Source organism: Delphinus delphis, chromosome 19 (genome assembly GCF_949987515.2).
Source record: "Delphinus delphis chromosome 19, mDelDel1.2, whole genome shotgun sequence".
NCBI classification, from domain to species: Eukaryota; Metazoa; Chordata; class Mammalia; order Artiodactyla; family Delphinidae; genus Delphinus; species Delphinus delphis.
In genome coordinates, this window is record NC_082701.1 from 9,718,065 (window position 1) to 9,743,809 (window position 25,745).

General features: G+C 53.3%; 1 protein-coding gene across 6 annotated transcripts in view; it reads left to right on the plus strand.

Moving 5' to 3' along the window:
* The first annotated feature begins 1,949 nt into the window (after positions 1-1,949).
* Positions 1,950-25,745, plus strand: part of PGS1 (phosphatidylglycerophosphate synthase 1) — a 44,489-nt gene continuing 20,693 nt past the window's right edge. For 5 of the 6 annotated variants that reach the window (XR_009517017.1, XM_059997541.1, XM_059997543.1 and 2 more), the window contains exons 1-7: positions 1,950-2,104; positions 10,767-10,956; positions 13,874-13,951; positions 16,028-16,127; positions 16,926-17,115; positions 18,157-18,335; positions 20,344-20,865. Coding sequence is in view for 5 of the 6 variants with exons in the window: in XM_059997541.1 (XP_059853524.1) it covers positions 1,950-2,104; positions 10,767-10,956; positions 13,874-13,951; positions 16,028-16,127; positions 16,926-17,115; positions 18,157-18,335; positions 20,344-20,865 (1,414 nt within the window). In the remaining variant the exon portion in view is untranslated. Of the gene's footprint in view, positions 2,105-10,766; positions 10,957-13,873; positions 13,952-16,027; positions 16,128-16,925; positions 17,116-18,156; positions 18,336-20,343; positions 20,866-25,745 lie in introns of those variants that run through there. The other variant, XM_069540097.1, reaches the window with a different exon arrangement.

Genomic DNA, 25,745 nt, shown 5'->3' on the forward strand with positions numbered 1-25,745 from the left:
GGCCACCTGTGTTAGCATGACTTACCTCCTCTACTTATTCTCCCTAACTAGTCCAGATGAGACTTCTTGGAGGAAACAGTGCTTGTGTGCTGTCATCATGTAAAAATGTAACCGTCTAAAATATTGCTCAATCCCTGAAAACCATTATTTAAAATTTTTGCAACTCTAAATGTGTGTGTTGTAGGGCAAAGTCATAGTTGCCTCACTCTGGTTGTAGCTCGGACTGTTTCAAAGTAGCCAGGAAGGCCAGAGGCCCTCGGTGTGTGGCTTCAGAAAGGACTGGGGTCATTGTCTGCTGTTTATACTTAATGTAAATACTCCTTAGTTTAACTTACGGTACTGTCAATATCTCTGTGTGCTACTATAGTTTACTTTAGATCAGAAATTCCCAGTGGGATGGTACTATGGCTGTTTGTCTCAATACCTCTCCCAGCAAAGCATCACATTGCGCAAAGAAGCTACCAGCTCTTTTCAGGACGGTTAGGATGCTCCTGTGGTCCACGTGGTACTCATTGCCCAGCATCATGGTGCAGCCATTCAGCACCTTGACCCTGCAACTACCCTGTGCCAGGCATGGTGCAAAAGTGGAACCAAGCAAGGGATAGTTTCATTCTAGTTCCTGGAAATTAGGCAATTTGATGATTCACCACTTCTCACTTGGAAGAGTTGAATCAAATTTCACCCTGTATTTGTAAAGCTATCTGAACTTAAAGGAAAAATTAAAATCTGAAGTACTCTCTGATTGTAAACAATTTGGAAACTCTTAAATAGCACCAAATAAGCAATGTTAACATTTTGGTGTATTTAGTTTCAGTCTGTCTGTACCCACACTCTCAAATTTTTAACAAAATGGGATAAGCTCTATACTACTCTTTGAAATCTAGATTTTACTCTTAATTTCATTAACCATTCTTTTTTTGTGTGTGTGTTACGCGGGCCTCTCACTGTTGCGGCCTCTCCCGTTGCAGAGCACAGGACAGACGCGCAGGCTCAGCGGCCATGGCTCACGGGCCTAGCCGCTCCGCGGCATGTGGGATCTTCCCGGACCAGGGCACGAACCCATGTCCCCTGCATCGGCAGGCGGACTCTCAACCACTGCACCACCAGGGAAGCCCGAGATGAACATTCTTGTAGGGAATGTATAATTCATTTCCTCGGGTAATTTGTTGAAAGCAGAATTCGGAATGTTTTGTATCCTGTGTGTCCATATCCTTTTAACCACACAACACCTCCCCTCACCACCATAAGTAGGATATGATTATCTCCTACAGCTTTTCCAGTTTCCAAGTCCCAGCCTCTGTGGACCCTGCCAAGGAACCACATGATACAGATGAGAGTCATCCGTTACCTTTTTAAAATCAGCTACAAAAAAGTGCTCTTGGCTGTAGGGATGAGCTCCTTCAGCCTCTTTGGCCATGGAGCCGTAGTTCCCAGGGGCGGGTTACAGCGTGTGTATGCATTTGGGCGCATGGGGAGGTTGGAGGGGTCTTTACAGCATCTAGACTGGGTGAGCTGCTCTGTGCCCTGGAGCTGCAGGCCCAGGGCTGACAAGGTGAAAGATGGTCCCGCCTGGGTCTGGTGGGGATTTTCCGTTCTCAGTGCGCCCGGGTGAGTCAACGGTCACCCACTTCTGTACATCTTAGCTAACACCTTGGAGCAGGGGCTCGGCCTGTCAGGTCCAGCCTGAACTTGGTCGTGGGGTCTGACAGGTGATGCCCCTCACTCTCCACCCCCATCCGGTATCAAGACCGAGTCAGGGGATGCTGGTGCCCGCGCCCTACTCCTCCACGGCCTGGTCCCTGCGTGCAGCACACCTGCGTCCCCCTGGCGGGAAACTGAGGCTGCGGGGTGGGTCCGCCTCCCCTCCAGGCTCCCGCGCGCCGCCCGTGTCCGCGAGCGCGGTTGTCAATAAAGTTCTCGCGCGCCGGAAGCGGAAGCGGCGAGTCTCCATGGCGGCGGCGGCTACGGCGGCGGCGGCGGCGGCGGCGGGGCCGGTGTTCTGGAGGCGGCTGCTGGGCCTCCTGCCTGGCCGCCCTGGGCTGGCCGCTCTCCTGGGGCGCCTGTCCGACCGACTCGGCAGGAACCGGGACCGCCGGCGCAGGAGGTGAGAGAGCGGTGGGGCTGAGGGCGTGCCCGGCCCCGACCCTCATTCCGCGCTCCCGGCGTCGCGGTGAGCTCTCCGTGTCCCCGCGCGCGGGCCCGCCCGGCCCCCGCAGTCCCGCCTCGCCGCCGGCCTTCCCGGGGTGGGGGACCCCTCCCGAAGTCGGTCGGGCCGGCCCGGGGCTGAGGGGGGCGAGCCCGGCCTCCGGCCTCCGGCCTCGTACGGTGAAGCGAAGGGGCTGTGTGTGCACACCCGGGGCGGGGGGAGGAGTTCGTGCGTTGCTTTGGGCCCCGGGGTGTGTGTGTTGGAGAGTCTTCGCGAGAGACACTGTTTGGGTCCGGAGGGGTCTTTTCCTTAAGTAATCCTAGCTGCGAGGTGACTTGACGGGAGTGAATCAGCCCTGCTGGGATTCTGTGCCTGCAGCATTTCTCACATCCTGCCAGAGAGGGCTGTGAAGCAATCCTGAGTCAGGAACACTCAGGCCAGGGAAGAGGAACCACTTGAAACCCCTTTTACACTTTGCAAAGGGCCTGTGTTCTGGAAAAGTACTGAAGTGAGTTATGGAAATAGTGAAGTAGGCTTTGAAGCAGTTCGTTCAGGCAGTGGTCTATCGAAGTAAACATTTGCCAAGTACATGCTGACCTAAGAGGCCTGCTGCTGTTGCTAATATTAAAAAAAAAAAAAAAAAAGACTTATGTGCAAGTAGTTTTCTTGTTGGAGAGACTCGAGCCTTACGCTTGTTTCTTAAGAAAAAAAATCTTGGAACTGCGTCTTTTTGCAGAGTTTGCGCCTTAGATTTTTATCTGCTACTAGGGTGAGATGTGACCTTCTGGCCTTTGGTAGAGAGATCTGTGGTCCAGTCATGTGTGCTGATTCTAGGTATGGAAAGGAACTTGCTTCTTATTGGGTTACTTTGGAAGATTTTCAGCAAAAATTCAGGTTTCACTTAGGGGAACTTTTTGTGATAGAATCAGCCCAGGACGGAACTCTTGGAAGCTTACTGATCAGAACGGCTTTAAGTTTCACATCAGTGAACCCGGTGGGAGTGGGGTGTAGAAGAGGTGGCCTCTGTTCTCTGTAATTGGTGCTTAGCAAAGACCTGTTTATTCCAGTGGGTAGTGAAGTCAGATGACTTCTACGTCCTGGTATCAAACCACTGAGAAATTTGGTTTAAAGTTTCAAAAAATGTTCTCAAGGACGAGATGTTTAGGCCATTTTGTCATTTCCCTTGTATGTATTTAAACTATACAGAAAAGTACTTCATGATTAATCACTGTTTAACATTGGAGTTGATTACTAAAGGCTGTTGGGGCAATCGCCACAAATTCTTTTAAGGAAGACATTTCTCTTGAGTGTTTTTCTGCAGGGGGGGAGGGCAGTGTGGCCGTGGGGATAGTCTACATTGACTTCTTAAAAGTCTTTTTTGTAAATAGCATTAGTGGATGCAGGACTTGTGGCTCCGTATTTCTTCTTGATTAAGTTGGTTAAGGCTGTGGGTCAAAAATTAAACCAGGAACTCAGTTAAATCACAGACATAGAAACACAAATGTCAGATATTTGCGTCTTTTACTCCTTGGAGGTGATGCCTATGCTAGGACGGAGGATAAATGTTTTGAGCAGTATTACTACAGTACTGTGGGGTTCTGACCCTTTCTTTGCCTTATTTGGTTTGCAGATGTTTTCTGCTTCTCTGTGGCCTGGCTGTTTGGGGTTACTCATGTCTGTATGGCCGCTCACCTCCAGTGGCTGCTGACTTTCGTTTCTTCTCTATTGTTCAGTTGCACCAACCAATTCCTCATTCCCCGAATGATGTGGTTTCTTGTAACTCTGATCATTGATTCATTGATAATAGTTCTGTGTAGCCATGAACTTATTTTAGATTTTAGCTTGCCAGTCTGACTCAACTGTTGGAGTGCCTGGTGAATCCTCGTGACTAGCAATGGGAGTGGTGAGAGGGAACAGTTCTTTACTGCAGTGGTTTCCTTTCAGTTATAGAGACAGCCATAGTGACAGAGAACTCTATTTAAAATTACTTCTAGGGGCTTCCCTGGTGGAGCAGTAGTTAAGTATCTGCCTGCCAATTCAGGGGACACGGGTTCGAGCCCTGGTCTGGGAAGATCCCACATGCCGCGGGGCACCTAAACCCGTGTGCCACAGCTGCTGAGCCTGCGCTCTAGAGCCCGTGAGCCACAACTGCTGAGCCCGTGCACCACGACTACTGAAGCCCGCGCACGTAGAGCCCATGCTGCAACAAGAGAAGCCACGGCAATGAGACTCCCGTGCACCGCAACAAAGAGTAGTCCCCCGCTCACTGCAACTAGAGAGAGCCCGCGTGCAGCAACAAAGGCCCAAAGTAGCCATAAATTAATCAATTAAAAAAATTACTTCTAATTAGTGATTTGGAAATACTGCTGTTTTTTCTTAAGCAGGCATCTGACTCATTACCGTGGACAGCTGGATTCATTCACGCATTCAGCATGCGTGTATAGAGCACAGCTGTGCTGTGCTAGGTACCAAGGGAACATACATAGTCCCACCTTCATGGTGCTCAGACCCATAAACAGACAATAGTAAAGTAAGGTAGGAAAGGTCATGGCAGCACTAAGGCACACCTGGAAGTCACAGAAGGCTCCCGGGCGGTGATGATCTTGGAGCTGTGTTTTGGAGGCGTGTAGGAGTAGGCTAGGTGAGGAAGTGGGGAGCCAGTGTTCAAGGAAGGATAGTGAGTGATGTAGGTTGATGGTGGCAGCGGCGGTCTAGGCCTGAGGGGGTGGGGCTTGTATGAAGTCATGGACAGTGGGAAGAGAAGAGAGGGCTGGACTGGAATCAGCTCTGGTGGGGGTGTGTAGGGGGGTGCTGAGGAGGTAGCTCATGTTTCTGACTTGGGTGACTACATGGATGGTGGCATGCTTCACTAAAACAGGGAGCGAGAAAGAGGACCAAGTTTGGGGGATGACGATAAGGTGAGTTCAGGGCATGTCCATTCGTATCCAGGTGGGTCCAAGTGGAGGCGCTCACTGTTCAGGTGAAGGGCGGGTCCGGCGCTCAGGCGAGGAAGACAGAAACTTCAGGTAGTTTCTTGGAGTCATCAGACTACACAGAATTGACTTGTTATTTGGGGTATGAGACCTGGTGGAAAATGTGTCAAGAGGGCGTTAGTTCCTAACTGAGTTTGCTGCCATACAAGGAAATATTTTCTCTGTGGTCTCCTTTTTCTTTTTTTAAAAACTCTTTTCAATTTGAGCTATGTGTGCAGAAAAGTCTTTATTTTTGAAACCCAAGTTCTATTTTCTTTATTTTAGGTGTGTGTATGTGTGTGTGTGTGTGTATGTGTGTGTGTATTTGTGTGTATGTGTGTGTATGTGTGTGTGTGGGGTGGTGGTGGGGTGTCCTAACTTTCCCGAGTGTAAGAGGGAAACATAACCAGCAAACTGTTCTTTTTATTAGGTTTCCTTACTTTGTAATGCCAGCTCAACATACTCTTATTCTACTTCTTAGTGGAAGTAGAATAAGGTCCCCCTCTGAGGGACCACCAGGTTTCCAGAAATTACTTTTTCTCTGAGTTTTCTGATGCTGGGACCCAGTCCTCCTTATTCATTAGAGTTCAGTAGCGCCACCTCTTGTATTATAGCAGTAGAATGGGTGGGAGGGGGGATATTTAGAATCAAAGCATGATTTCCCCAAATAATTCAAATTTGATCTTGCAGAGAATTAAAATAAGATTTGCAGCTGACTGACTTGTAAATTGTAGCTTTATTAGGTTCATATTGACCTGAGTACCCTCTGAGCACATTGCTGCTGCTGATGAAGTAGGCTGGTCAGTCAGCTGTGTGCTCATAGATAGAAACTAGCCTGGGATTGAAGCGGTCTGATAGATAATTCCCTTGTAAACATGTGATCTGAGTAATGTAAATGAGTCGTTTTCACTGCCGGGAAGTCAGGCTGGTTGCAGCAGTTTGGATTAGTAGAACGTGTGAGTGGTTCTCGGCAGGCACTTGGCTATGCCTGGTGCCTTTGGCTACGGAGGTGTGTTGTGGGTTATAAGTATATGTTAGGTTTCTAGCCCCTCGATGTAATCGACTTTCTTTTGGACAAGCCAAGAGGAGAGTCAGCGTGTTGCCACATGCTGGCAGCCCCGGCCTCGTGCCGGCCTTGAGGGAGCAGCCATTGGTCTTCTGTGACCTACGGGAATTCACACTCATTTCCCTTACTTGGGTTTAGGTCTTGCGTTAGTCAGGAAGGGCTGCCTGCTGCTGGGGCTGCAGGAAGTTTCGTCCTTTCGTGTAGTTTTTCGAGCCTTTTTCAGGAAGTGTTATGACTTGGTCTTTTCTCATCACTTCACCTCTTTACGTTTAAATGTGTGTGACGGGGGGAGGGTGGGTTTTTCTTAAAAAGTAGTTTCTGAAAATATTGCAATCCGGAGAGCTCAGTTTCTTTTAAAACATTCTTTCTGTTTTCGTCGTTTTGTACAGATTTGGGTGGGATACAAACCACAGAGTGTGTACCACGAACCTTATAGTCCCTGGAGAGCTCGTGGACCTTTAGACCATGACCCTGAGTGCAGGACACTTAATTAGTGCCCTGGCGTGGTACAGGGGACAGAACTCTTGTGCTGTCCACGGTGGATTTGTGGTTAGTGTAGGAGATAGTCCTCCGGCATCACCGTTTTCTTCCTTCAAAGCCCTGCAGACCCTGTTTTGAAAAGACGCTAGGAGGTGGGCCTGCTTCCTTGTGTCCCAAAGGGTGGGTGACACCACTGTGGCCCCAGGGGAAGCACCTGTGTCCTCTGAAGCCGTGAGAGCTGTGCGGGGCCTGGTGGAGGTGAAGTGCAGACCCAGGTGGAACTCTCTGGCGTTGCCTTTCCTTAGTAGCGCCTCCACTGCCCCCGTGAGAGCTCGGTTGGACCTCCAGGCGCACTGTTGTGCATCCTGACGAACGGAGAACGCAAGGTGTGGCAGTATTTTTCCATGGAGCACTTGCAGCTTCAGAATGTTTGGTGGAATGGAAGACTCCTGTCTCTGCACACAAAGGAGAAATGCCTTCTCCCGTTTTCTGAAGCTTCCCTTGCACATAGCTGTGTTCGCGGCCTCTCAGCAGCCGTTCTGCTCTCGCTCTTTCGGTTTGACTGGCTACTCTGAACTCAAGTCCCGCTGCGGTCCTGTGCCTCTCATGAGTCGGGTGGGTGCATCGTCTTGTCTAGGGCAGGCTTCTGCTGTCCCTGCTTTAATGGTGGCCCCCGGACCATGGACAAGAGTGTTACTGCATGCTGTTCTTGGTCAAGGCAGTCCAGATATGGATTCCTATAAGAGATGCTGAGAAGAAACTTCCCTCTCTTCCCCACTGCCCTCCCACTCCATACTCACTGTGTTCTCCTAGCGTCACCCACCCCCATCCTCTCACCCCATTCCCCCAGGCCCCTCTCCAGGTGGAGGGAGTGGCCCCAGGTCAGGGGTCCTCAGCACTTAGGCCCAGCCCACTCTCCAGCTCAGGGAATTTGTTTGCAAATTTCATAGGAAGCCCTAAATCACCTGGCTGAACCTTTCCCCAGAGTCAGGTGTCTGTGTGGGTGGTGGCTGGAGCCCACCCTTTGGAGAGGATGCTGTCAGTTTCACCTTCAGAATTGTGGGCCGAGGATTGTTTTGCACTGTTGTTGCCGCCTCTGCCACCCGCTGAGGGCTGTAGCAAAGTAGTTAGGCTTGCCTGAGTTCAAGTACCAGGGCGCGCCCCTGATCTGGCCTTAGCTCTGTCCTCCAAACTTCCCTGATGATCCAGAGTAAAGGAGTGAGAGGGCGGCAGAACCTTATTATCTGGCCCCCCAGCCCCTGCCACTTCCTCCTCCCTATAACTAGAAATGGGAGCTCCATGTTATCTAGAAAGAGATGATTCAGGGGAGTGCAGGCCTAGATGTGGAAAATGTGTGTGTGTTTGTTTAGTTCTCTAAATGGTGAGTGTGACAGCCCTGCTTTTTTTGTAGAGTAACCACAGCTCCCTGCCTCCTCCTGTCTCTTGGGGGTTAGGGTTTTGACCCGGGACAGCTGCCTGGAGGGGGAAGTTGCTTGTGCAGGTGGTCGGCCCCTGGAGGCTGGGATTACTGTGCAGCAGGGGCTGTGGCTGGCACGGGGAGAAGTGTTTTCTGAGAAGATTCCCAGGCGTCCGTCATGGAAAGCGGGAACTCACCCCCGTGGGGATCTGGCTGAGATGCACGGAGAACGTGAGCCCCTGCGCTGTCTCCCACGGAGACTGGCTGCTTCTGCCCCGGCCCAGGTGCTGCAGTTAGATTTTGAGTGTCTGGGCTCTGGATGTGGTCTCCCCACCTTTGCCGACCTTGTGGGGCCTTTATAAAACTCTGTGCTCTTTTTCCAAGCACCTTCCTCTTTGGAATGTGAAGTTACCACCTGAGGGTTGGGTCTCCTCCACGATGAATCCCTGAAACCTAATAGGTTTTCAGTTCTTCTCCTGTCTAACAAAAATAAACCTGTCAGTACACAGGTTAAACAGGAAGTAACATAAAAAAGCCCTCAGCAGATCTTGGACTGAGGCCCTGATCTGGACTTGGACTGAAGCTTCCCAGGAGAGCTGCCCGACAGGCCCGCAGCCTGCCCGCGGTGGCCCAAGGCCAAGCCTGTCCTGCCGAGCCCCTCTCCTGGGTGGCGGGGCCTGACCCCCGTACAGTCACTGTGTGTCTTCTCTGGACTGCCTGTTGAGCCCCTCCTGGGTTTTTCTGGCGCTGGTGGGTTTTGGCAGTTCCTTCCTCTTCCCTTTGCTCGCACCTCTCCTCGCCTGGAGCCCCCGCACTTACTGTCTGAATCCCACCGGGCGATCAAAGCCCATTTGGAGGGACGGTGTTGTGAGGCGTCCCCAGCAGCTCAGGCATCAGCAGCTCCCCTTTTTGGTCATTTGAAGCACATCTACCATATGTATATTTTGACCTTTCCTTCATTAGCCTTAGCATTTTCTTTTGTGTTCTTAGATGATTTCAGGTGTGTACGCTTGTGAGGCCACCAGGTTTGTGGGCAGTGGTGCCCAGGCCGGCCGTGCCTCCCCCGTACACCATCAGTGCTCACATGACCACTTGGATTGAGGCCCAGGTTGGCACTTGCCCTCTCCTGGGTTGCTGTGTGCCAGAGAGGTGTTTCCTCATCTTCCTTTTTGGGAGCGGCTCTGAGTCTGTTGGCTCATCTGAAGAACGCGTGGGGACTGACTGCATGGCCTGGGTTGCCGGCGACACCCTGGATACTTTTTATATGGTCTGAGCGATAAGTGCTGTGAGATTGGGAGATCAGTTGATCTTACAGCGCTGTGGGGTTTTCCTCCTCAAACAGACTATGTTTAATTAATGAACATTAGACTTTAGCCCCACTTTGCGGCTTCTCGTTGATAGATTGTTGTGCACCTTTCCCGTTCTCATGCTTTTCCGTTGGACTGAAGGCGCTCCCTCTCCCCTCTGGAAGGTAGCCTTGAGCACAGCAGGAGCATGGCCTCCACTTTGGGGAAATCGAGGTCGCAATCCCTTGTTTACACGTCTAGGCCTTTCATTTGCTGCTTGTTACCCGGGAGCCAGAGGAGACGTGTAGCAAGCTGATGCCCGGGAGTGTGGTCCCCACCTCTGCTCGGAGGCCCATGGTGAACCCTGGCTTCCCAGGGTCCAGACCCGGTGTCTTCCACCCGCTGACTAAACTTTTCTTGGCAATGAGTTGCCGTGACAGCCCGGTGGGCTTTCTGGGAAGCACAGCTGCAGGCCATCTGGCGTGTGTGTAGGGACATTCAGGAACCCTGGGAAGATTCAGCGTTTTATCAGGAGGCAAGTGAATGAAATCATCTTCCTGGAATTTGTGGCCCTTCAGGCCTTGGGGTGTTTAAGCGTCCTTTCCCTAGAGCCCCTCTTGAGGCCGTGGTGAAGGTCACGCGCTGAAAAGGATTTTCCTGCCGCTCTTTGCTGGAAGTCAGATGAGGGGCTGGGTGGTGTGGGGCTCTGGGTGTGCACTGCCCTCCCCCGGCCCCTGCAGGTGTCTCGTCATCCGGACAAAGATGAGGCTCAGTGGGCAGGGGACTGTTTACTGCGGTCTTGGCCTCAGTGGACGGGAACCAGCCAGAGACTGGGTGTGACCTCTGAGAAGAATGTGTCCAGGGGTGAAGGGGCAGTTGTCGTCACTGCCGGCCCCTGTTGAGGTGACCTCTTCCAGTGCCAGCTTTTCTCTCTGTATCCTAGTATTAAAGAGAAAACTTAATTTTTTCTGGGTCCTTCCTTGAACAAAAGCCCATTTATCTCATCAGTGAGACAACCGGGGGTCTGGGTTGTACTCACCAGCCTGAGACCAGACCTGCCCTTGCAAGCAGCCTTTGGCGGCTTTCTGCGGGTGGGTTCGTTGGGGCCATTAACCAGGCGATGGCTTTTCTGAGTTTACTTGTGGCTGCTCTAAATTTTGAGTTGTTTGGAATCAGCGTAAAGTTTGGGGTTTATCCATAGGCTTTGGCAATTCTTAAGTTGCTCAACTTGTAGGGGCTGAAAAATTCTTTTACAGAGTTTGACTGGGGCTTTCTTAAGATGGTCTAGGAAATCTGAAGTTCGCCCACCCCGAAAAATTCTTATTTGCCCACAGGAGCTGAGAGAGACTTGTGAGGAAGTATTTGAGAAGTGTGACCCTTTGTATGTCTCTTTTCCCAGGCCACCATGGCTGTTGTTGGCGCCTCTGCTGTCTCCAGCTGTCCCCCATGTCACGTCGCCTCCTTGCTGCCTGTGTCCGGAGGGTGTGCATCGCTTCCAGTGGATCAGAAACCTGGTTCCAGAGTTCGGAGTCTCCAGCTCTCACGTCAGGGTGCTTTCTTCACCTGCAGAGTTTTTTGAGCTCATGAAGGTAAGTTGTGTCTAAGAGAGAGGGTCAGACATGGAATTAGAGGTTTGGGGGCATAAGGTTGGCCGAGTCCTGGGCTGAAGCACCTTGTGTTCTAGACACTTTTGATGGCTGCTCAGCTTATTCCTGCGGGTTCCACCTGTTAGGTTTCCGCTTCACAGATGGCTGAGTTGAGCCGTGATCAGAAGCTCTCCTGGGTGGCTGATGTCTCAGGTGGAGCAGCTCAGGGCTTGCGGGCACTGAGGGTCAGGTCCTAGGTTTTGTTTCTTGTGACAGATTGATTCCCTTCGTTCCGTGTTGGAGATGTAGGCTAGGCGGGAGGTTAGTGAGAGCTTGGGGACCTCAGCAGGCACGTCCCCGCTGAGGACGTCTGGGAGGGAACGAACCTCATTCTGGTTAGGGCATGGCAGACTCCTGCCCCGGCAACGGCTCCAACACACAGTAGCTCCATAGAGTAGATGACAGGAAATGGAGACAGAATGACCTGTGGATGGGATTTGATATGTAGGAAGTGGCCGGGAGCCTCTCAATTCAGTGGAGAGTACTTACAGGTAACTGGAAAGTCTGGATGTCTGGTTTTAGGTCTCGTGATCCTGGTTCTTTTCCGTAATTCTGTCTAAAGTTTGTACCTTCTCTCTCTTGGTAGAGATGCTAAACTTCGCATTTGGCGGGGTTCGGCTTTCAATACATTAGTCAGGTGTTCATGCCACGTCTAGTTATTTGTGGTTAAACTGCTCATTGGAATGAAGTAATTAAACGCTAATTAATTTTTAGTTACATGAATTCTGAGTTTGTATTAATTCAGTGATGTTAGAATTAAGGTATGATGCGGTCAGAAGTGCTGGGACATAACAGGAAATATATGTAGATGTTCCTTTTTCTGCACAACAAACTCTAGTTCATTTGAATGCTTGCACATTTTCTCTCCTTTGCCCTGTTGTTCTGTAGATCCACTCTTAGCTTAATTTCCGGCTGGCTTATTCTGGTATGGTGTGTGTGTGTGTGTGTGTGTGTGTGTGTGTGTGTGTGTGTGTGTGTGTGTGTGCGTGCGCGCGCGTGCGCCCGCACATACATGCATGCATGCTCTCCCCCACTTCCCTACACTGCTTGACTCTCCTGTGTGTCCTTGTTTGTGTAGAACTGATGCTGAGGCTGTTTGCTCTTTACTCCTATTTGGTTCTCTGCTTGGCTTGAAGAAACAGGTTTTTCAAAGGAGGTGGTTCTTAGTGTCCCAATCAACTCTGGGTGAAGGATGGACTGAGTCTCCACATGGGGGTCCCCTGGCCTGGAGGTGAGGCCACGCGGCGCCTGGAGGGACGCATGAGGGGCTCAGCCCAGCAGGCCAGGAAGAAGCCGAGGCCACCGTTCCCTGCCTTCTGCACTGAGTCATGGGCGGGTTCTCCGGCAAGTTCTATGTGGAGCGGGATGTGTTTCTTCTTGGGACAGAGTGGCCTGTGTTCCCTGAGAAGAGAGTGCAGCGTGGTTTCTGCCTGGGCCCAGGCCTTCGTGACAGCTGAGCTTGTACCAGAGGACCTGGTGCCATGGCAAACAATTGCATAGACTTTTGCTGCCCGAACTTGATTGCCTCACACTTTACTTGTTTTCCTCTCTTTCCTGTCTTCATACTCACTTTCCCCACAAGCAACCATCTGAATAAATAACAAAACGAAGGAAACAGCAAACATAGGAAATTCTTTTGTTTGTTCCTTGCATATAAGCCTTTCCCAGTGGTGTGTTGGTGTGTTTATCTAGTCAAGATGCCCCTCTTCCTCCGTCGACAGTGCAGGCTGTGGGGGCCATGTGGGAAAGCCAGCACGTGTGTGTGTCCTGCCTCCCCGGTGCCCTCGCCAGCTTGCCCTGAGGGTGGTGCTGCCCTTCTTCCTGCTCTTGACCTCCTCTGGGGCCTGGCCGCGCTGGTGAGGGGTCTGGTGTACTCCCATGGCTGGATCAGGTCTCGGGAGAGGATGCTGGCTATTGGAACTGATGCATCATCTTTGAATGTTGGTGTGTTCTGTTTGTGTGTCTAGCTAGGTACCTGTCTGTCTGCATCTCAAAACTGTTGCATGCTTGGGACTTCCCTGGTGGCGCAGTGGTTAAGAATCCGCCTGCCAATGCAGGTGACACGGGTTCGAGCTCTGGTCCGGGAAGATCCCACATGCCGTGGAGCAGCTAAGCCTGTGCTCCACAACTACTGAGCCTGTGCTCTAGAGCTACTGAGCCCGCGTGCCACAACTACTGAAGCCTGCATGCCTAGAGCCCGTGGTCTGTAACAAGAGAAGCCACCGCAATGAGAAGCTCGTGCACCGCAATGAAGAGTAGCCCCCGCTCACCACAACTAGAGAAAGCCCGCGTGCAGCGACGAAGACCCGACACAGCCAAAAATAAACATAAATAAATTTATTTAAAAAAAAATTACATGCTCATTATAAAACCCCAGCTGTGCAGACGGGGCTGGAGTGCAAGTTTGCCCCCGCACTCCCTCGTCTGGCTCTGCTCCTCGGACACACACACACACACACACACACACACACACCCATACACCCATACAGGTGTGCATGGGGTGGTGACGGGGGAGCATGGTTTACGTTCTGTTCAGTGATTTGCTTCTGTTCCTGCAGTGCACTGTGGCCATCCCCTCAGGTCAGTGTGCAAAGACCTTCATTCTTTTCGTGGCTGTGCTGTATCTTATAGCATGGCTAGATCATGCCTTACTTTCAGGCTGAGTATTTTAAATTAGGGTTGTGGGTCCTAACCTGGTAGGTTACCACACACATTTGGGGCTTGCTTTAAATATTAATTGGTGAAGATACAGGATAGTGCAGCTTGCAGTGTTATTTGCCTCCAATATCAAAGGACTGTATCTTTCTCACTGAACTGTGAAAATGGTGATTATGAATTTTGAATTGTTTCTTCTCTTCAGGGGCAGATAAAAGTAGCCAAGAGGCGGGTCGTGATGGCGTCCCTCTACCTGGGGACAGGTCCTTTGGAACAGGAACTGGTAAGGTTTAAGCAGGGGTGGTCCTACTGGCAGTAGTGAGTCACCCTAAAACCTCGGGCTGTGTAGAGCCGTGGAGTTGGGGTAGAGCCGCCCTCCTTGGCCTGCGTCTCAGGCCAGCTTTTGTTCTTGTTGCCCCAGATTCTGGGGCACGTCAGGAGGATCAGGTAGGGGTGCAGGGAGATGTGATCCTGGGCCTCCTGACCTCGCTGGCCCGTGTCCTCCTCACCCTGCGCAGGGGCCGTAGGCCATCTGTCTGCCAAGCCGGGGCTCCGAGAATTGTGACCTGCAGGCCAAACCTGGCCACTGCCTATTTATGTGTGGAATATGGGCTAAGGATGGTGTTCACATTTTCTTTTTTTTAAATTTATTTATTTATTTTTGGCTGCGTTGAGTTTTTGTTGCTGCGTGCGGGCTTTCTCTAGTTGCAGTGAGTGGGGGCTACTCTTCCTTGCGGTGCGTGGGCTTCTCATTGCGGTGGCTTCTCTCTTTTTTTAAAAATAAATTTATTTGTTTATTTTATTTTTGGCTGCGTTGGGTCTTTGTTGCTGTGCTCAGGCTTTCTCTAGTTGTGGCGAGCAGGGACTACTCTTCGTTGCGGTGCGCGGGCTTCTCATTGCAGTGGCTTCTCGTTGCGGAGCACTGGCTCTAGGCACGCGGGCTTCAGTAGTCGTGGCGTGCGGGCTCTAGAGTGCAGGCTCAGTAGTTGTGGCGCATGGGCTTAGTTGCTCTGCCCATGCGCCACAACTACTGAGCCTGTGCTCTAGAGCCCGTGAGCCATGACTACTGAAGCCCGTGCACCTAGATCTTCTGCCATGTGGGATCTTCCTGGACCAGGGCTCAAACCCGTGTCCTCTGCTTTACATTTTCAATGTTTGGCAAAAGATCAAAAGAGGAGTAGTAATTGTGTCACATGAAAAGCATGTGAAATTCAGATCTCTGTGTCCATAAACGAAGCTTTATTGGAGCATAGTGACTCTCATTAATTTTTGTTCTGTCTATGGCTGCTTTCTTGCTACAGTGGCTGAACTGAGTAACTGTGACAGGGATCATCTGACCTGCAAAGCCCAAGATATTTACTGTCTGGTCCTTTATAGAGAAGGCTTTCTGAGTCTGTGTTAGACAGAGGAGCCAGCATGGCAGGTCGAGCTGGCCGTTGCTTTCGCCCAGGGCTGGTGTCGGGTGCGGGTCTGCGGCCAGCCTGGCTCCACCTAGACTTGCTGTCATGCCGTGCTTGTCCCTTCCAACGAGACACGCGGGGCTGGGAAGGAGCAGACGTCAGCTGTTGTGCAGCGGGTGCTTCCTGTAGGACGAGCCCAGCGCAGAATCTGTAGGTTGAGCTGAAGTGGGTGTGAATGAGGTCGTTGTGTCGTCGGAGTCCCTGGATGGCTTTCTACTCTGAGGGAGTGAGATGGACCCTTGCCCACAGCAAGTGTTTCTTGGTTTGCCTTGTTCAGCAACCCCCAGGGCATAGCTGGAAGAGAACAGGGGCTGTGGTAGGGGGCAGGAGAGAGCCCACCCCTTCCCTTCCTGTGTGAGGAAAGGCTGCCCCGCTTTCAGGACGTGCTCTTAGCTGCCACCTTGGGAAGCGTGTTTGTTCTCCTGGGAGAAGAATGCCACGTCCAGCCTGTGGAGAGTGGCAGTGGGCAGGTTGTGTCTTGGATTTATTTGTTCAGCAAATATTTACCGAGTGATGTCTGTGTGTGGGGCGCTGTTTGTTGTGTGCCTGTAAGGATGATCCATTGGAACGTGTGTGGGAGCTGGTGTCTTAGTGTTTTCAAGAGCGGCGAGGTCCAGACCCTTGGGCACCGCGTCCCTGACTCCCAGAGCCTTCATCCTGCCAGGCCCCGGGCCGCAGACGCCATGTCTTCGGATTACGGTTACCGCGGTGGCCTCAGGTGAAGAGATTCTGCAGCGTTGGCTTCTGGGCAAGCGTGGCTGGTGTGTGCGTGTACATGCTTGTGTGTGTGTTCAAAGAGGACCGTGGGGGCATTAGCTGACAGGTTGGTTCATTTCTTTAATACATAACCATCTTTTCAGATCTTTCATTTCTGTTCTTTTGGGGTCTTTTCTTGGCAGGTGGATTGCCTGGAAAGCACTCTAGAAAAGTCACTCCAGACGAAGTTTCCTTCCGACCTCAGGGTGTCCATTCTCTTAGACTTCACGCGGGGCTCAAGAGGTAGGTCTGACGCCCTCCCTGGCCCCCTGATTCTTCCCTGTTCAGGAAGAACGAGGAATTACACCCTCACCGCCCTGTCCTTAGCCAGCAGCAAGGCTATTTGAAGCCCTTCTGGGATGGCCCAGGACGGCCTGTCCGTCAGGATTCTGTCTGTGGCAAGTGACCGACAGTCCAAGTAAAAATGACTTTGGGAAAAAGAGAATTGTTTTGACTTCCACGTCTGACCTGATTCGGGTGGGTCGTGATTTGGGGCTTGGACCTTTAGGCTGGCTTCATTCTCTGGCTCCTTGCGGCAGCCTCTGGCAGTCCCAGGCCCATCTTGCCACATCTTGTCCACTGGAAGAGCATCTGCTTCCCTCGTGGTCAGCCTGGAGCTCCTGCATGGCCTGTCTCGGGCTCTGTGCCGGGCCTCCTGAGCGTGCTGACCGGCCCAGCCTGGGCCTGCGTGCCTTCCCAGAGCTGGGGTGGACAGAGTCATCTTCACCCAGAGCAGAAATATGAGAGCGGGGCTGGGTGGTGCCCCCGGGAGGAGATTGGGTGCAGTTACCATGAGGCGGGTAGAGGGTGCCGTGGGGCTGGAAGAGCGGATGTCCGCTACACGGGCCGCTCAGTCCTGCCCCGAGATGTGGTGGGTGTCCAGGTAGAAGCTGTCCCGGAGCCCCTCTGGCTGAAAACAGCCCCCGGCGGTCTGACTTGGACGGCTGCGCAGGCCCTTGGTAGGTGGCGCTGCACTGGCGGGCTGCATGTTTTTCCTGGTGTGACTGCCGTCCTTGCTCTCCTGCTTGCCCACGTCTTCAGGAAGGAAAAACTCTCGCACGATGCTGCTCCCACTCCTGCAGAGGTTTCCAGAACAGGTCCGAGTGTCTCTCTTCCACACGCCTAACCTCCGTGGGCTCCTCCGGCTCCTCATCCCCGAGCGCTTCAACGAGACCATCGGCCTGCAGCACATCAAGGTGTACCTCTTCGACAACAGCGTCGTCCTGAGCGGGTGAGTTGGCTTCCTTCTGTCGGGGTCTCCAGGGCAGAGACCAGCAGCACGCAGAGAAGGGAAGGTCCGTCCCCGCGAGCCTTCGAGGGCCTGCTGCTACGTGTTTAGTCTGGTTGCCTGGCCCTCCCGGCGTCTTCCCGGTGTCCTGTCTGCCATGGAGGCTGGAAGCCACGAAGGGCGACTGAAAGCTGGCCGTGGTTTACTGAGCCCTTACTCTGTGTTTGCTCCTGGGTGAGCCCCTCGTGTACTGTCTCAGCTAATGCTCACTGTCACCCCACGTGGTCTTTCCCTCACTTTGTACACAAGAAGCCTGAGAGGACAAATAACTTTGTCAGGCAGGGCTGGGTGGGAATCCAGGCCCTTTGGGGGACACTGGGGCCAAGCCCGAGTGGTCCTTGGCTCTGTAAGTGTCTGCATCTCCTCTCGGTGGTCAGCTCGGTGAGGGGACAGCCTTGCGGTCACTCCTCTGTGTCACCTTAGTGTCACTCTCGCCCACCTCTCGTGAGCGGCCAGGCTCAGTAGCTGTTTGTTTTATTTTATTTTATTTTATCTGTTTATTTATTTATTTTTGGCTGTGTAGGATCTTCGTTGCTGTGCGCGGGCTTTCTCTAGTTGCGGCGAGCAGGGGCTACTCTTTGTCGCGGTGCGCGGGCTTCTCATTACAGTGGCTTCTCTCATTGCGGAGCACGGGCTCTAGGTGCACGGGCTTCAGTAGTTGTGGCATGCGGGCTCAGTAGTTGTGGCTCGTGGGCTCTAGAGCGCAGGCTCAGTAGTTGTGGTGCGCCGGCTTAGCTGCTCTGCGGCATATGGGATCCTCCCGGGCCAGGGCTGGAACCTGTGTCCCCTGCATTGGTGGCCGGATTCCTAACCACTGCGCCCCCAGGGAAGCCCGTCAGTAGCTGTTTGTTAATTGGCTGCTGGTGCACCTGATCCAAGTTGGTTGCTCCCCTGCTCCTGCTGGTGACCCTGAGACCGGGGTCACCAGCACTTGCTGTCGCACCCTATCGCCTGAGTCCTCACCTGCTGCTTTCCTCCCTGTAGCGCAAACCTGAGTGACTCCTACTTCACCAACCGGCAGGACCGCTACGTGTTCTTGCAGGACTGTCCTGAGATTGCGGACTTCTTCACGGAGCTGGTGGACGCGGTGGGGGACGTGTCCCTGCAGTTGCAGGGGGACGACACAGTGCAGGTGGTGGAGGGGATGGTGCATCCTTACAAAGGTAGGGTCCCGGGCTCCTCGCCCTCCTGAGCCTGGGGGTGGTGAGGGTGAGGAGGGCGCGCCTCTGGGGGCCTTGCCACGGGTTTAGGAGACTTGGGTGGCAGAGCCTTGTTCTGCTTTTGTCTTTGGAGCCAGACAGACGTGACTCACTGGCTATCGGTCATGCTCTGCGGGTGAGGGAGCCGCCGGGGAAGGTGGGACTGTGGGCCTCGGGTCTGGGTGCCCGCGGGAGTGAGCCGGGAGCCTGCCCTGCACTTACAGGAAGCGGCCTGGTGGATGGCCACCCCCCTCAGGGCCACCTCCCGTGACTCTGGAGCACAGAGGGTCTGTGGCTCTCGGCTCCATTGAGGTCTGCGGCCTCCTGCCTGGAACGTGAAATGGGAGAGTCCTCGGTCCTGCTCACTGGAAACAGGCAAACCCTGGCATCTAGCATTCCCGGGCTATTTGCATTCCTGTGATTCTTGTGGCCGTGGCTTCCTGGTGGCCTTTAAGGAGGCCTGCTGCTGAATTTGCAACCGTGTCAGCAATGTGGGGAACGGGTTAAACCTAGCCCATGTGAGGAGAAGAGCCAGAAAGGAAGCATCTGAGTGGGGATGTCTGGTGGGAACCCTGTCCCGGGGGCCTGGGGATCTGTGCACTGTGGAGCCAGCCCGTGATCTGAGTGCCTGCCTTGCCTGCTGCCACTACGCCTGTGTGCTGTAGAGTAGTATGATAATTACTGTTATGATTTAAATTTCCACAATACAAATTCATGGAAGTCTGTGTTCTCTTGCATTATATGAGCACCTACACAGTGTTCTCAATTTTGCCCTCTGGCTCACAGAGCCTGAAATATTTACTGTCTGGCCCGTACAGGAAACACTGGCTGACCCCTGATCTAACTTAACAGGCCTGGCGTGAATATGCAGAAAAAAGGGCCCCCATTCGGGGCAGAATTGAGAGTCAGCACGCTCAGAGGGCGTGGGGGGCTGGGCACAGCCGTGTTCGGGACCAGGGCAGCTCAAGAGAAGCAGTGAGTGAGCGGCCCCCGTGGTGGCCGCCGTCAGTAAGGAGGGATCCCCACAAGCAACATTCCTTCTCTGGGCTGTTGCCCAGCCCTGGAAGGCACTCGGGCGTGTGCGCCTGTTCCCAGCCCAGAGCGTGAGAGCGGTGACCAGGACAGTCGTGCTGCCCGTCTCTCTCTTGTTGATCAGCCCTGCCCAAGGCTTGCTATTCTGTCAGTTTTTTCAGAGAATCAACTTTTGACAATGTTGAAGTTACCTATTTTTATATTGTTGTTTTCTTTCTGTTAATTTCTGCTTTATATAATGTGCTTCCTTGTACTGTATTTTTTGGCTTTTCCTGTTGTTTTTCCTCCTAACTTCTTGAGTTGGACGCTTTAGCTCATTAACTCTCTTATCATCTAGTGATAGAGTTTAGACTCACTTCTTTTCCCTTCATTGTGTCCATGCAGCCACTCGTCACTGGTGTCCGTGTGAAAACAAGGCCCAGAGCCTGCCTGTTCACCTCTGACCCTTTGTGGCTCGCTCTCCTGCTCTCTGGTCATACTTAAACGTGTCTCTGTCAGACACATGTTCTTTCTGATGTGTAACATGCACACTAGTCACGTGTGTGCAGCTTATGTACGTGTTCATAGTGGGTTGGCTCCCAGAAGCCCCCTCGGGTCCCTAGCCAGGCGTGACCCCTGTGTGCCCACTATCCTGACCACTGCCGCCCTCAACTAGTCTTGCCTGTTTTTGAACTTTTCGTAAGTGGATTGGTAGAGGCCTTTTCATTTCCCCCTGAGTGCAGGCTTCTTGTGGCAAGATCCTTTTCCGGGCATTTCTGTCCACAGAGGAGCCTCACATGGGCCCAGTGTCTTGTGCTCAATCGAGACGTGTTTGGTGAAGGATCAGTTGTGGCATCTGTGCTTGCCTGTCACATGCCATGTGGTGTGTCTCCTGTGCTGAATGGGAGTCCAGAGCCTCCCTTCTCTGCTCCTGACTCCCCTTTGCCATGTCTCCCTCTAGGTGACCGGGCTGCGTATTGCAAGGCAGCCAATAAGAGGGTTATGGATGTGATCAACTCAGCCAGGACCCGCCAGCAGATGCTGCATGCCCAGACCTTCCACAGCAACTCCCTCTTAACCCAGGAAGATGCAGCCGCCGCTGGAGACCAGAGGCCAGCCCCAGACACCTGGATTTACCCATTGATCCAGATGAAGCCCTTTGAGATTCAGATCGATGAGATTGTCACTGAGACCCTGCTGACGGAGGCCGAGCGAGGCGCTAAGGTCTACCTTACCACTGGCTACTTCAACCTGACCCAGGCCTACATGGACCTGGTCTTGGGCACGCGAGCCGAGTACCAGATCCTGCTGGCCTCGCCGGAGGTGAATGGCTTCTTCGGGGCCAAGGGGGTGGCAGGTGCCATCCCGGCCGCCTACGTGCATATTGAGCGGCAGTTCTACAGTGAGGTGTGCAGCCTGGGGCAGCAGGAGCGGGTCCAGCTGCAGGAGTACTGGCGGAGGGGCTGGACGTTTCATGCCAAAGGTACGTGGCAGCCGGCTGGTCAGAGGACGGCCCCCATGCCGGAAAGCCGGGGGGTGGACCAGTTGGCCCACTTGTTAGCGCCCGTGGTGCCGGTGCCTGCCTGGTAGAGCCCTGCCCCTTCCCCCGTCTGTCTCCATGACAGCCCTGCGGGCACATCACAGTCATCGCATTTATGTGCATTTCAGTTATGCAAGATCTCTCCCAAAACTTATAAACTCAGATCATTTGGGGGGCTGTTTTAAAAAATATACACATAACCTCTCCCCTCAAATAGATGAAAAGGCACGTGCTTTAGTCTTTCTGTGATCATCCGAGTTCTCCCGCATTGGCCCTGCCCTTCTTGGGGACAGAGAGTGTTCCTTAGGGATCATTTGTTTGGCGTCAAACAGCCCACTTTTTCAGTCCCTTACTCAGCAGTCCTGTTTTTTCCCCTATGTGCCAAACCTTCGTGTTTTTTTTTTTTTTTATAGCTGAGAAAACTGAGGCTATCTACTTAGAATGTTTACATGTACCGGACTGCCTCAGGGTGGGTCAGAGTGTGAATTGCATATTGTAATGGTCTCTCTTGCACAGTTCTGTGCATCTGTGGGGCAGCCCACATGTGGCACAATCCCAGGGGATAGCCACGATGTGAACAAACGGGTTTAGAACCCTGTGCCTTCTCCATGCCGAGGGCATCTGCATCTCGAGTGTGACTGCTCCTTTCTGTCCTCCGGGAGACGCCATGGCCAGCTCGGTTAGTCCTGTGTGTAAAGGAATAGTGGACAGCATGGGGACCCCAAGCCCCGACTGAAGTGCCTGGCTTTCCTGAATTCTTGCTGGTGTTTCAGAGACCCATTCTGCTCCTGCGCTAGTCCTGGGGGCTTCCGGAGAGCCTGAGCGAGGCGGGAGGGGGATGGTGTTGTCACAGCCACTCATCTATGTTGTTTAGACTTGAGGTCACTTTGAACCCTCAGGTTGGACTCTTGTTTCCTTAAACCATTGGTTTCCATCTGGAGGTATACTAGGAAATCCCCCCAGGCCACCCTAGGCCTCCTGGGTCCAGCCCTCTGGGATTGGGTGGTTTCCACTTGCTACTGTGAGGCCGGCGTGCCTGCTCAGGCAGGTGGCACTGTCTGGTGTGGGAAGTGAGCTCTGCCATTGTACCGATCCTGGATGTGTCATGGGCTAAGCCCGGCCGGTGATTAGGTATCTCCGGGCAGGCAGGCCAGCCCACGGGGGTGTGGAAGGTATTTTAGGATTGGCTCTGTTACTTCTGAGAATAACAGTGGTGCCTGGGGTGGGGTAGTGGAGACAGAGAGCTGGATAGTGGGAGGAGCTTTGAGCTCTGAGGGGACCTGTGTGCCTGGCGAGCCGTGCAGAGGCACGTTGAGAGCGCTCGCTCCTCGTCTGCCCTGTGGCTGGGTCGGTGCGGGGGGTCCCTTGTCACTTTGGGGCCCCCAGCGTAGCCTGGCCCATCAGTTCTGAGTGTGCTATAGGTTATTTCCGTGAAGCTGCGCTGATAAACGTGCAGTGACTCCCCAGTTACCGTTGAAACAGAAACACCCAACCGGCTTTTCCAGTGTGTCTCGCCTTTTCCCGGACTGGCGTGCTCCAGCCGCTCCCTCCTGCCGCACGCCCTGTTGCGGGTGGAGCCCTGCCACCTGGCAGCTGGCTTAGTGGGGAAGGCCAGGAATCCCAGGGTGTGTGCAGTAGAGGGGGAGAGGGAGAGCACGACGGGGCACGTGGAGAGGGGCTTCCGCGCAGAAGACACCTCACCCTAACAGCAGGAGCCAAAGGTCAGATCACTCAGCGCTGAAATGAGAGGCCAGGCCCTTCCCTGCCTAGTGGCTGTGCTCGATAGTGGGGGCTCTTACGTCAGCCCCCCTTTCTGAGTCATCTCTTGATGGTCATTTCCCCCAAAGCAACCTAGGACAAGGAGCTGGCAGCGCAGGTGGCGCTGGATTTGGACTGTGGAGTGGTGGACCATCTACTGATTGCCTGCCCTGTGCAGAGGCCATGCTGGGTGCAAGCGGTGTGTCTGCGTTTGGGCCCCGGAAAATTCTTCCCCATGGCTGAGTGGCCTATACTACAGTTCCCTTCCCCGGGCTCCTGCTTCCAGAAGCCCTTGGGCGATGAGGGGGAACGGGGACACCGTGTTCCCGCTTCCAGACCCTTGCCCTCCGAGAGCGCTGTCAGCGCTGCATGCCTCTGGGAGTCAGGCACCCCGAGGCTCTGGGCCCTGACTGTGTTGAACCTGCTGGTGGCCACGTGCGAGGCGATGCAGGAAAGCTCCGCTCGGTCCAGGCCTGTGGACGCTGGCAGGCGAGGTGGGGAGAAACAGCCTTCTCGTGGGCAACGGCCACGCCAGTCCACGGGTGCTAGTGGATAGCAGTGCAGTCTGGTGACGGGAGGCCCCGAGGGCTGGGGTGTACTCTGTTGTTTTCTGCTCACCGAATGTCGCCAGGAACGTGGAGCAGGGGTGCGTGCTCGGCTGGAGCAGCGCTGGCTCTGCCCAGTGGCCTGAGCGGAGGCCGCCTCACTGGCTACTCTGTCGATTTCCTAGCAGACTTGAATATATATCCCATTTTAGTAAGTTGAGCTGCTTCAAAGAACCAGAGGGACCTTCCACTCTTTAAAGGCATGTACTAGAGACCCCTTTGGCAATGTGGTCCCATCTGGTTAGTTTTTATTGGGAGTTTTTATCTGGTTAGTTTTATTACCCTGGGTAAGCATGATGTGGTGGACAGGTTACCAGGATGGGAGTCTCGAAGCCTGGTTCTTGGCCCAAATTTGCCTTTGGCACAAGTGGAGGGACCAGGTTCAACCTCCGTGTCAGCTGGGGCGATGGCTTTGGGTTGTACTCAGAGGGAATGGTGACATGCATGCGTTCGAGTTTCTGTGAAGTGACCGTGCGGTTCATGGGCGAGGAATAGAGTCCCAGGGGTCGTGGCAGGGACGCCATGTGTGGCGTCAGAGGGCTGGGACCCCTGGCGAAGAGAAGCATCCTCCTCACCTATAGTTTTTTTTTTTTTTTTTTTTTTGCGGTACGCGGGCCTCTCACTGTTGTGGCCTCTCCCGTTGCGGAGCACAGGCTCCGGATGCGCAGGCCCAGCGGCCATGGCTCATGGGCCCAGCCGCTCCGCGGCATGTGGGATCTTCCCGGACTGGGGCACGAACCCATGTCCCCTGCGTCGGCAGGCGGACTTTCAACCACTGCGCCACCAGGGAAGCCCTCCTCACCTATAGTTTTGTTGCTGATCTCCCCATGGCTCAGTGAAGGGCGACGCTGAACCCGGAAGTCTTATTACCAGCATCTGCTTGGCCTCAGGAGGGTTTTGGGGGTGTGGGAGGGTAGGGGTCCACCTTCGACATCCGTCAGTTGGCAGCGCTTCTGATTGGTGGTTTGTCAGCTTCCTGTTGCCCGGCCTTCGTTCCTCACCTGGTGGGTGAGGTGGAACAGGGTTCTGGGAGCGGGGGAGCATTCCGACCTAATGGGGAGCATCACCAGCTCAGCTGGAGTTTAAAGACTTAGTTGTTTTAGATCAGTGTTAGGTGCACAGCAAAACTGAGAGGAAGGTACAGAGAGTTCCCGTGTTCTCCCTGCCCCCCAACACATGCACAGCCCCCCCACTACATTTATTATAATTGATGAACCCACAGAGACGCGTGATTGTCACCCTGAGTCCACGGTTTGCATCAGCGTTCGTCTTGGTGGTGTGCGTTCTGTGGGTTTGGACAAATGTATAGAGCAGTTGCGCTACCCTAAAATCCCTCTGTGCTCTTTTTTTTTTTTTAAAATAAATTTATTTTACTTGTTTATTTTTGGCCGTGTTGTGTCTTTGTTGCTGCGCACGAGCTTTGTCTAGTTGCGGCAAGTGGGGGCTACTCTTCGTTGCTGCGTGCGGGCTTCTCGTTGCAGTGGCTTCTCTCATTGTGGAGCACGGGCTCTAGGCGCGCGGGCTTCAGTAGTTGTGGCCCGTGGGCTCAGTAGTTGTGGCACGCAGGCTCTAGAGCGCAGGCTCAGTAGTTGTGGCGCACGGGCTTAGTTGCTCTGCGGCATGTGGGATCTTCCCGGACCAGGGCTCGAACCTGTGTCCCCTGCATTGACGGGCGGGTTCTTAACCCCTGCACCACCAGGGGACCCCCCCCCCGCTCTGTGTTCTTGTGCTCTGCCTATCTCCCCCCAACACCCCTGGCCTCCGCCCTGGGCAATCGTAGATTTTTTTTATTGTCTCCATAGTTTTGCCGTTTCCAGAATATTATATAGTTGGAATCATACAGCCTGAAGCCTTTTCAAACAGGCCTCTTTCACTTACCATGCATTGAAGTTTCCTCCACGTCTATTCATGGCTTGATAGGTCATTTCTTTTTAGGGCTGAATGTATATCATTTTTTGGATGGACCACGGTTTATCCTCTCGCCTACTGAACAACATCTCAGTTGCTTCCAGGGGTTCCCCTTTTAAACTTGGTCCTGGTTGAGAGTAGGGTACAGGGTACCAGGAGCAGGATGGCATTGTCAGCGGTTGTGCGTGCTCTGTCTACCTTGTGCCAATGAACTAACCTCTTTAGGTCTTGGAGAGGCAGCAACTTCAGGGGAGTCTGAGTGAGTATGAAGTGTGTCAAACCTAGTTCTCGCATCTTCTTAGCTTTCTGCTCCATGGAGAGGAGGGGACTGAGAGGTGGTGTATGCACCATCATGGGATTTCTTGCTGTGAGAGCAAGGGACGCATCCATGCTGGGGGACGTGGGCTGTGCCTGCTGTTAAGATGTTGACTTTGATTTCGTGTGGATGCAATATTCCAGCATTAACAGCACGCTGTGTGTGGCGAGGGCGGGGCAGGGCCACTGGATTAAGAGATTTCTGGCTTCTGCTGACAGAGGAATCTGTTAATGATT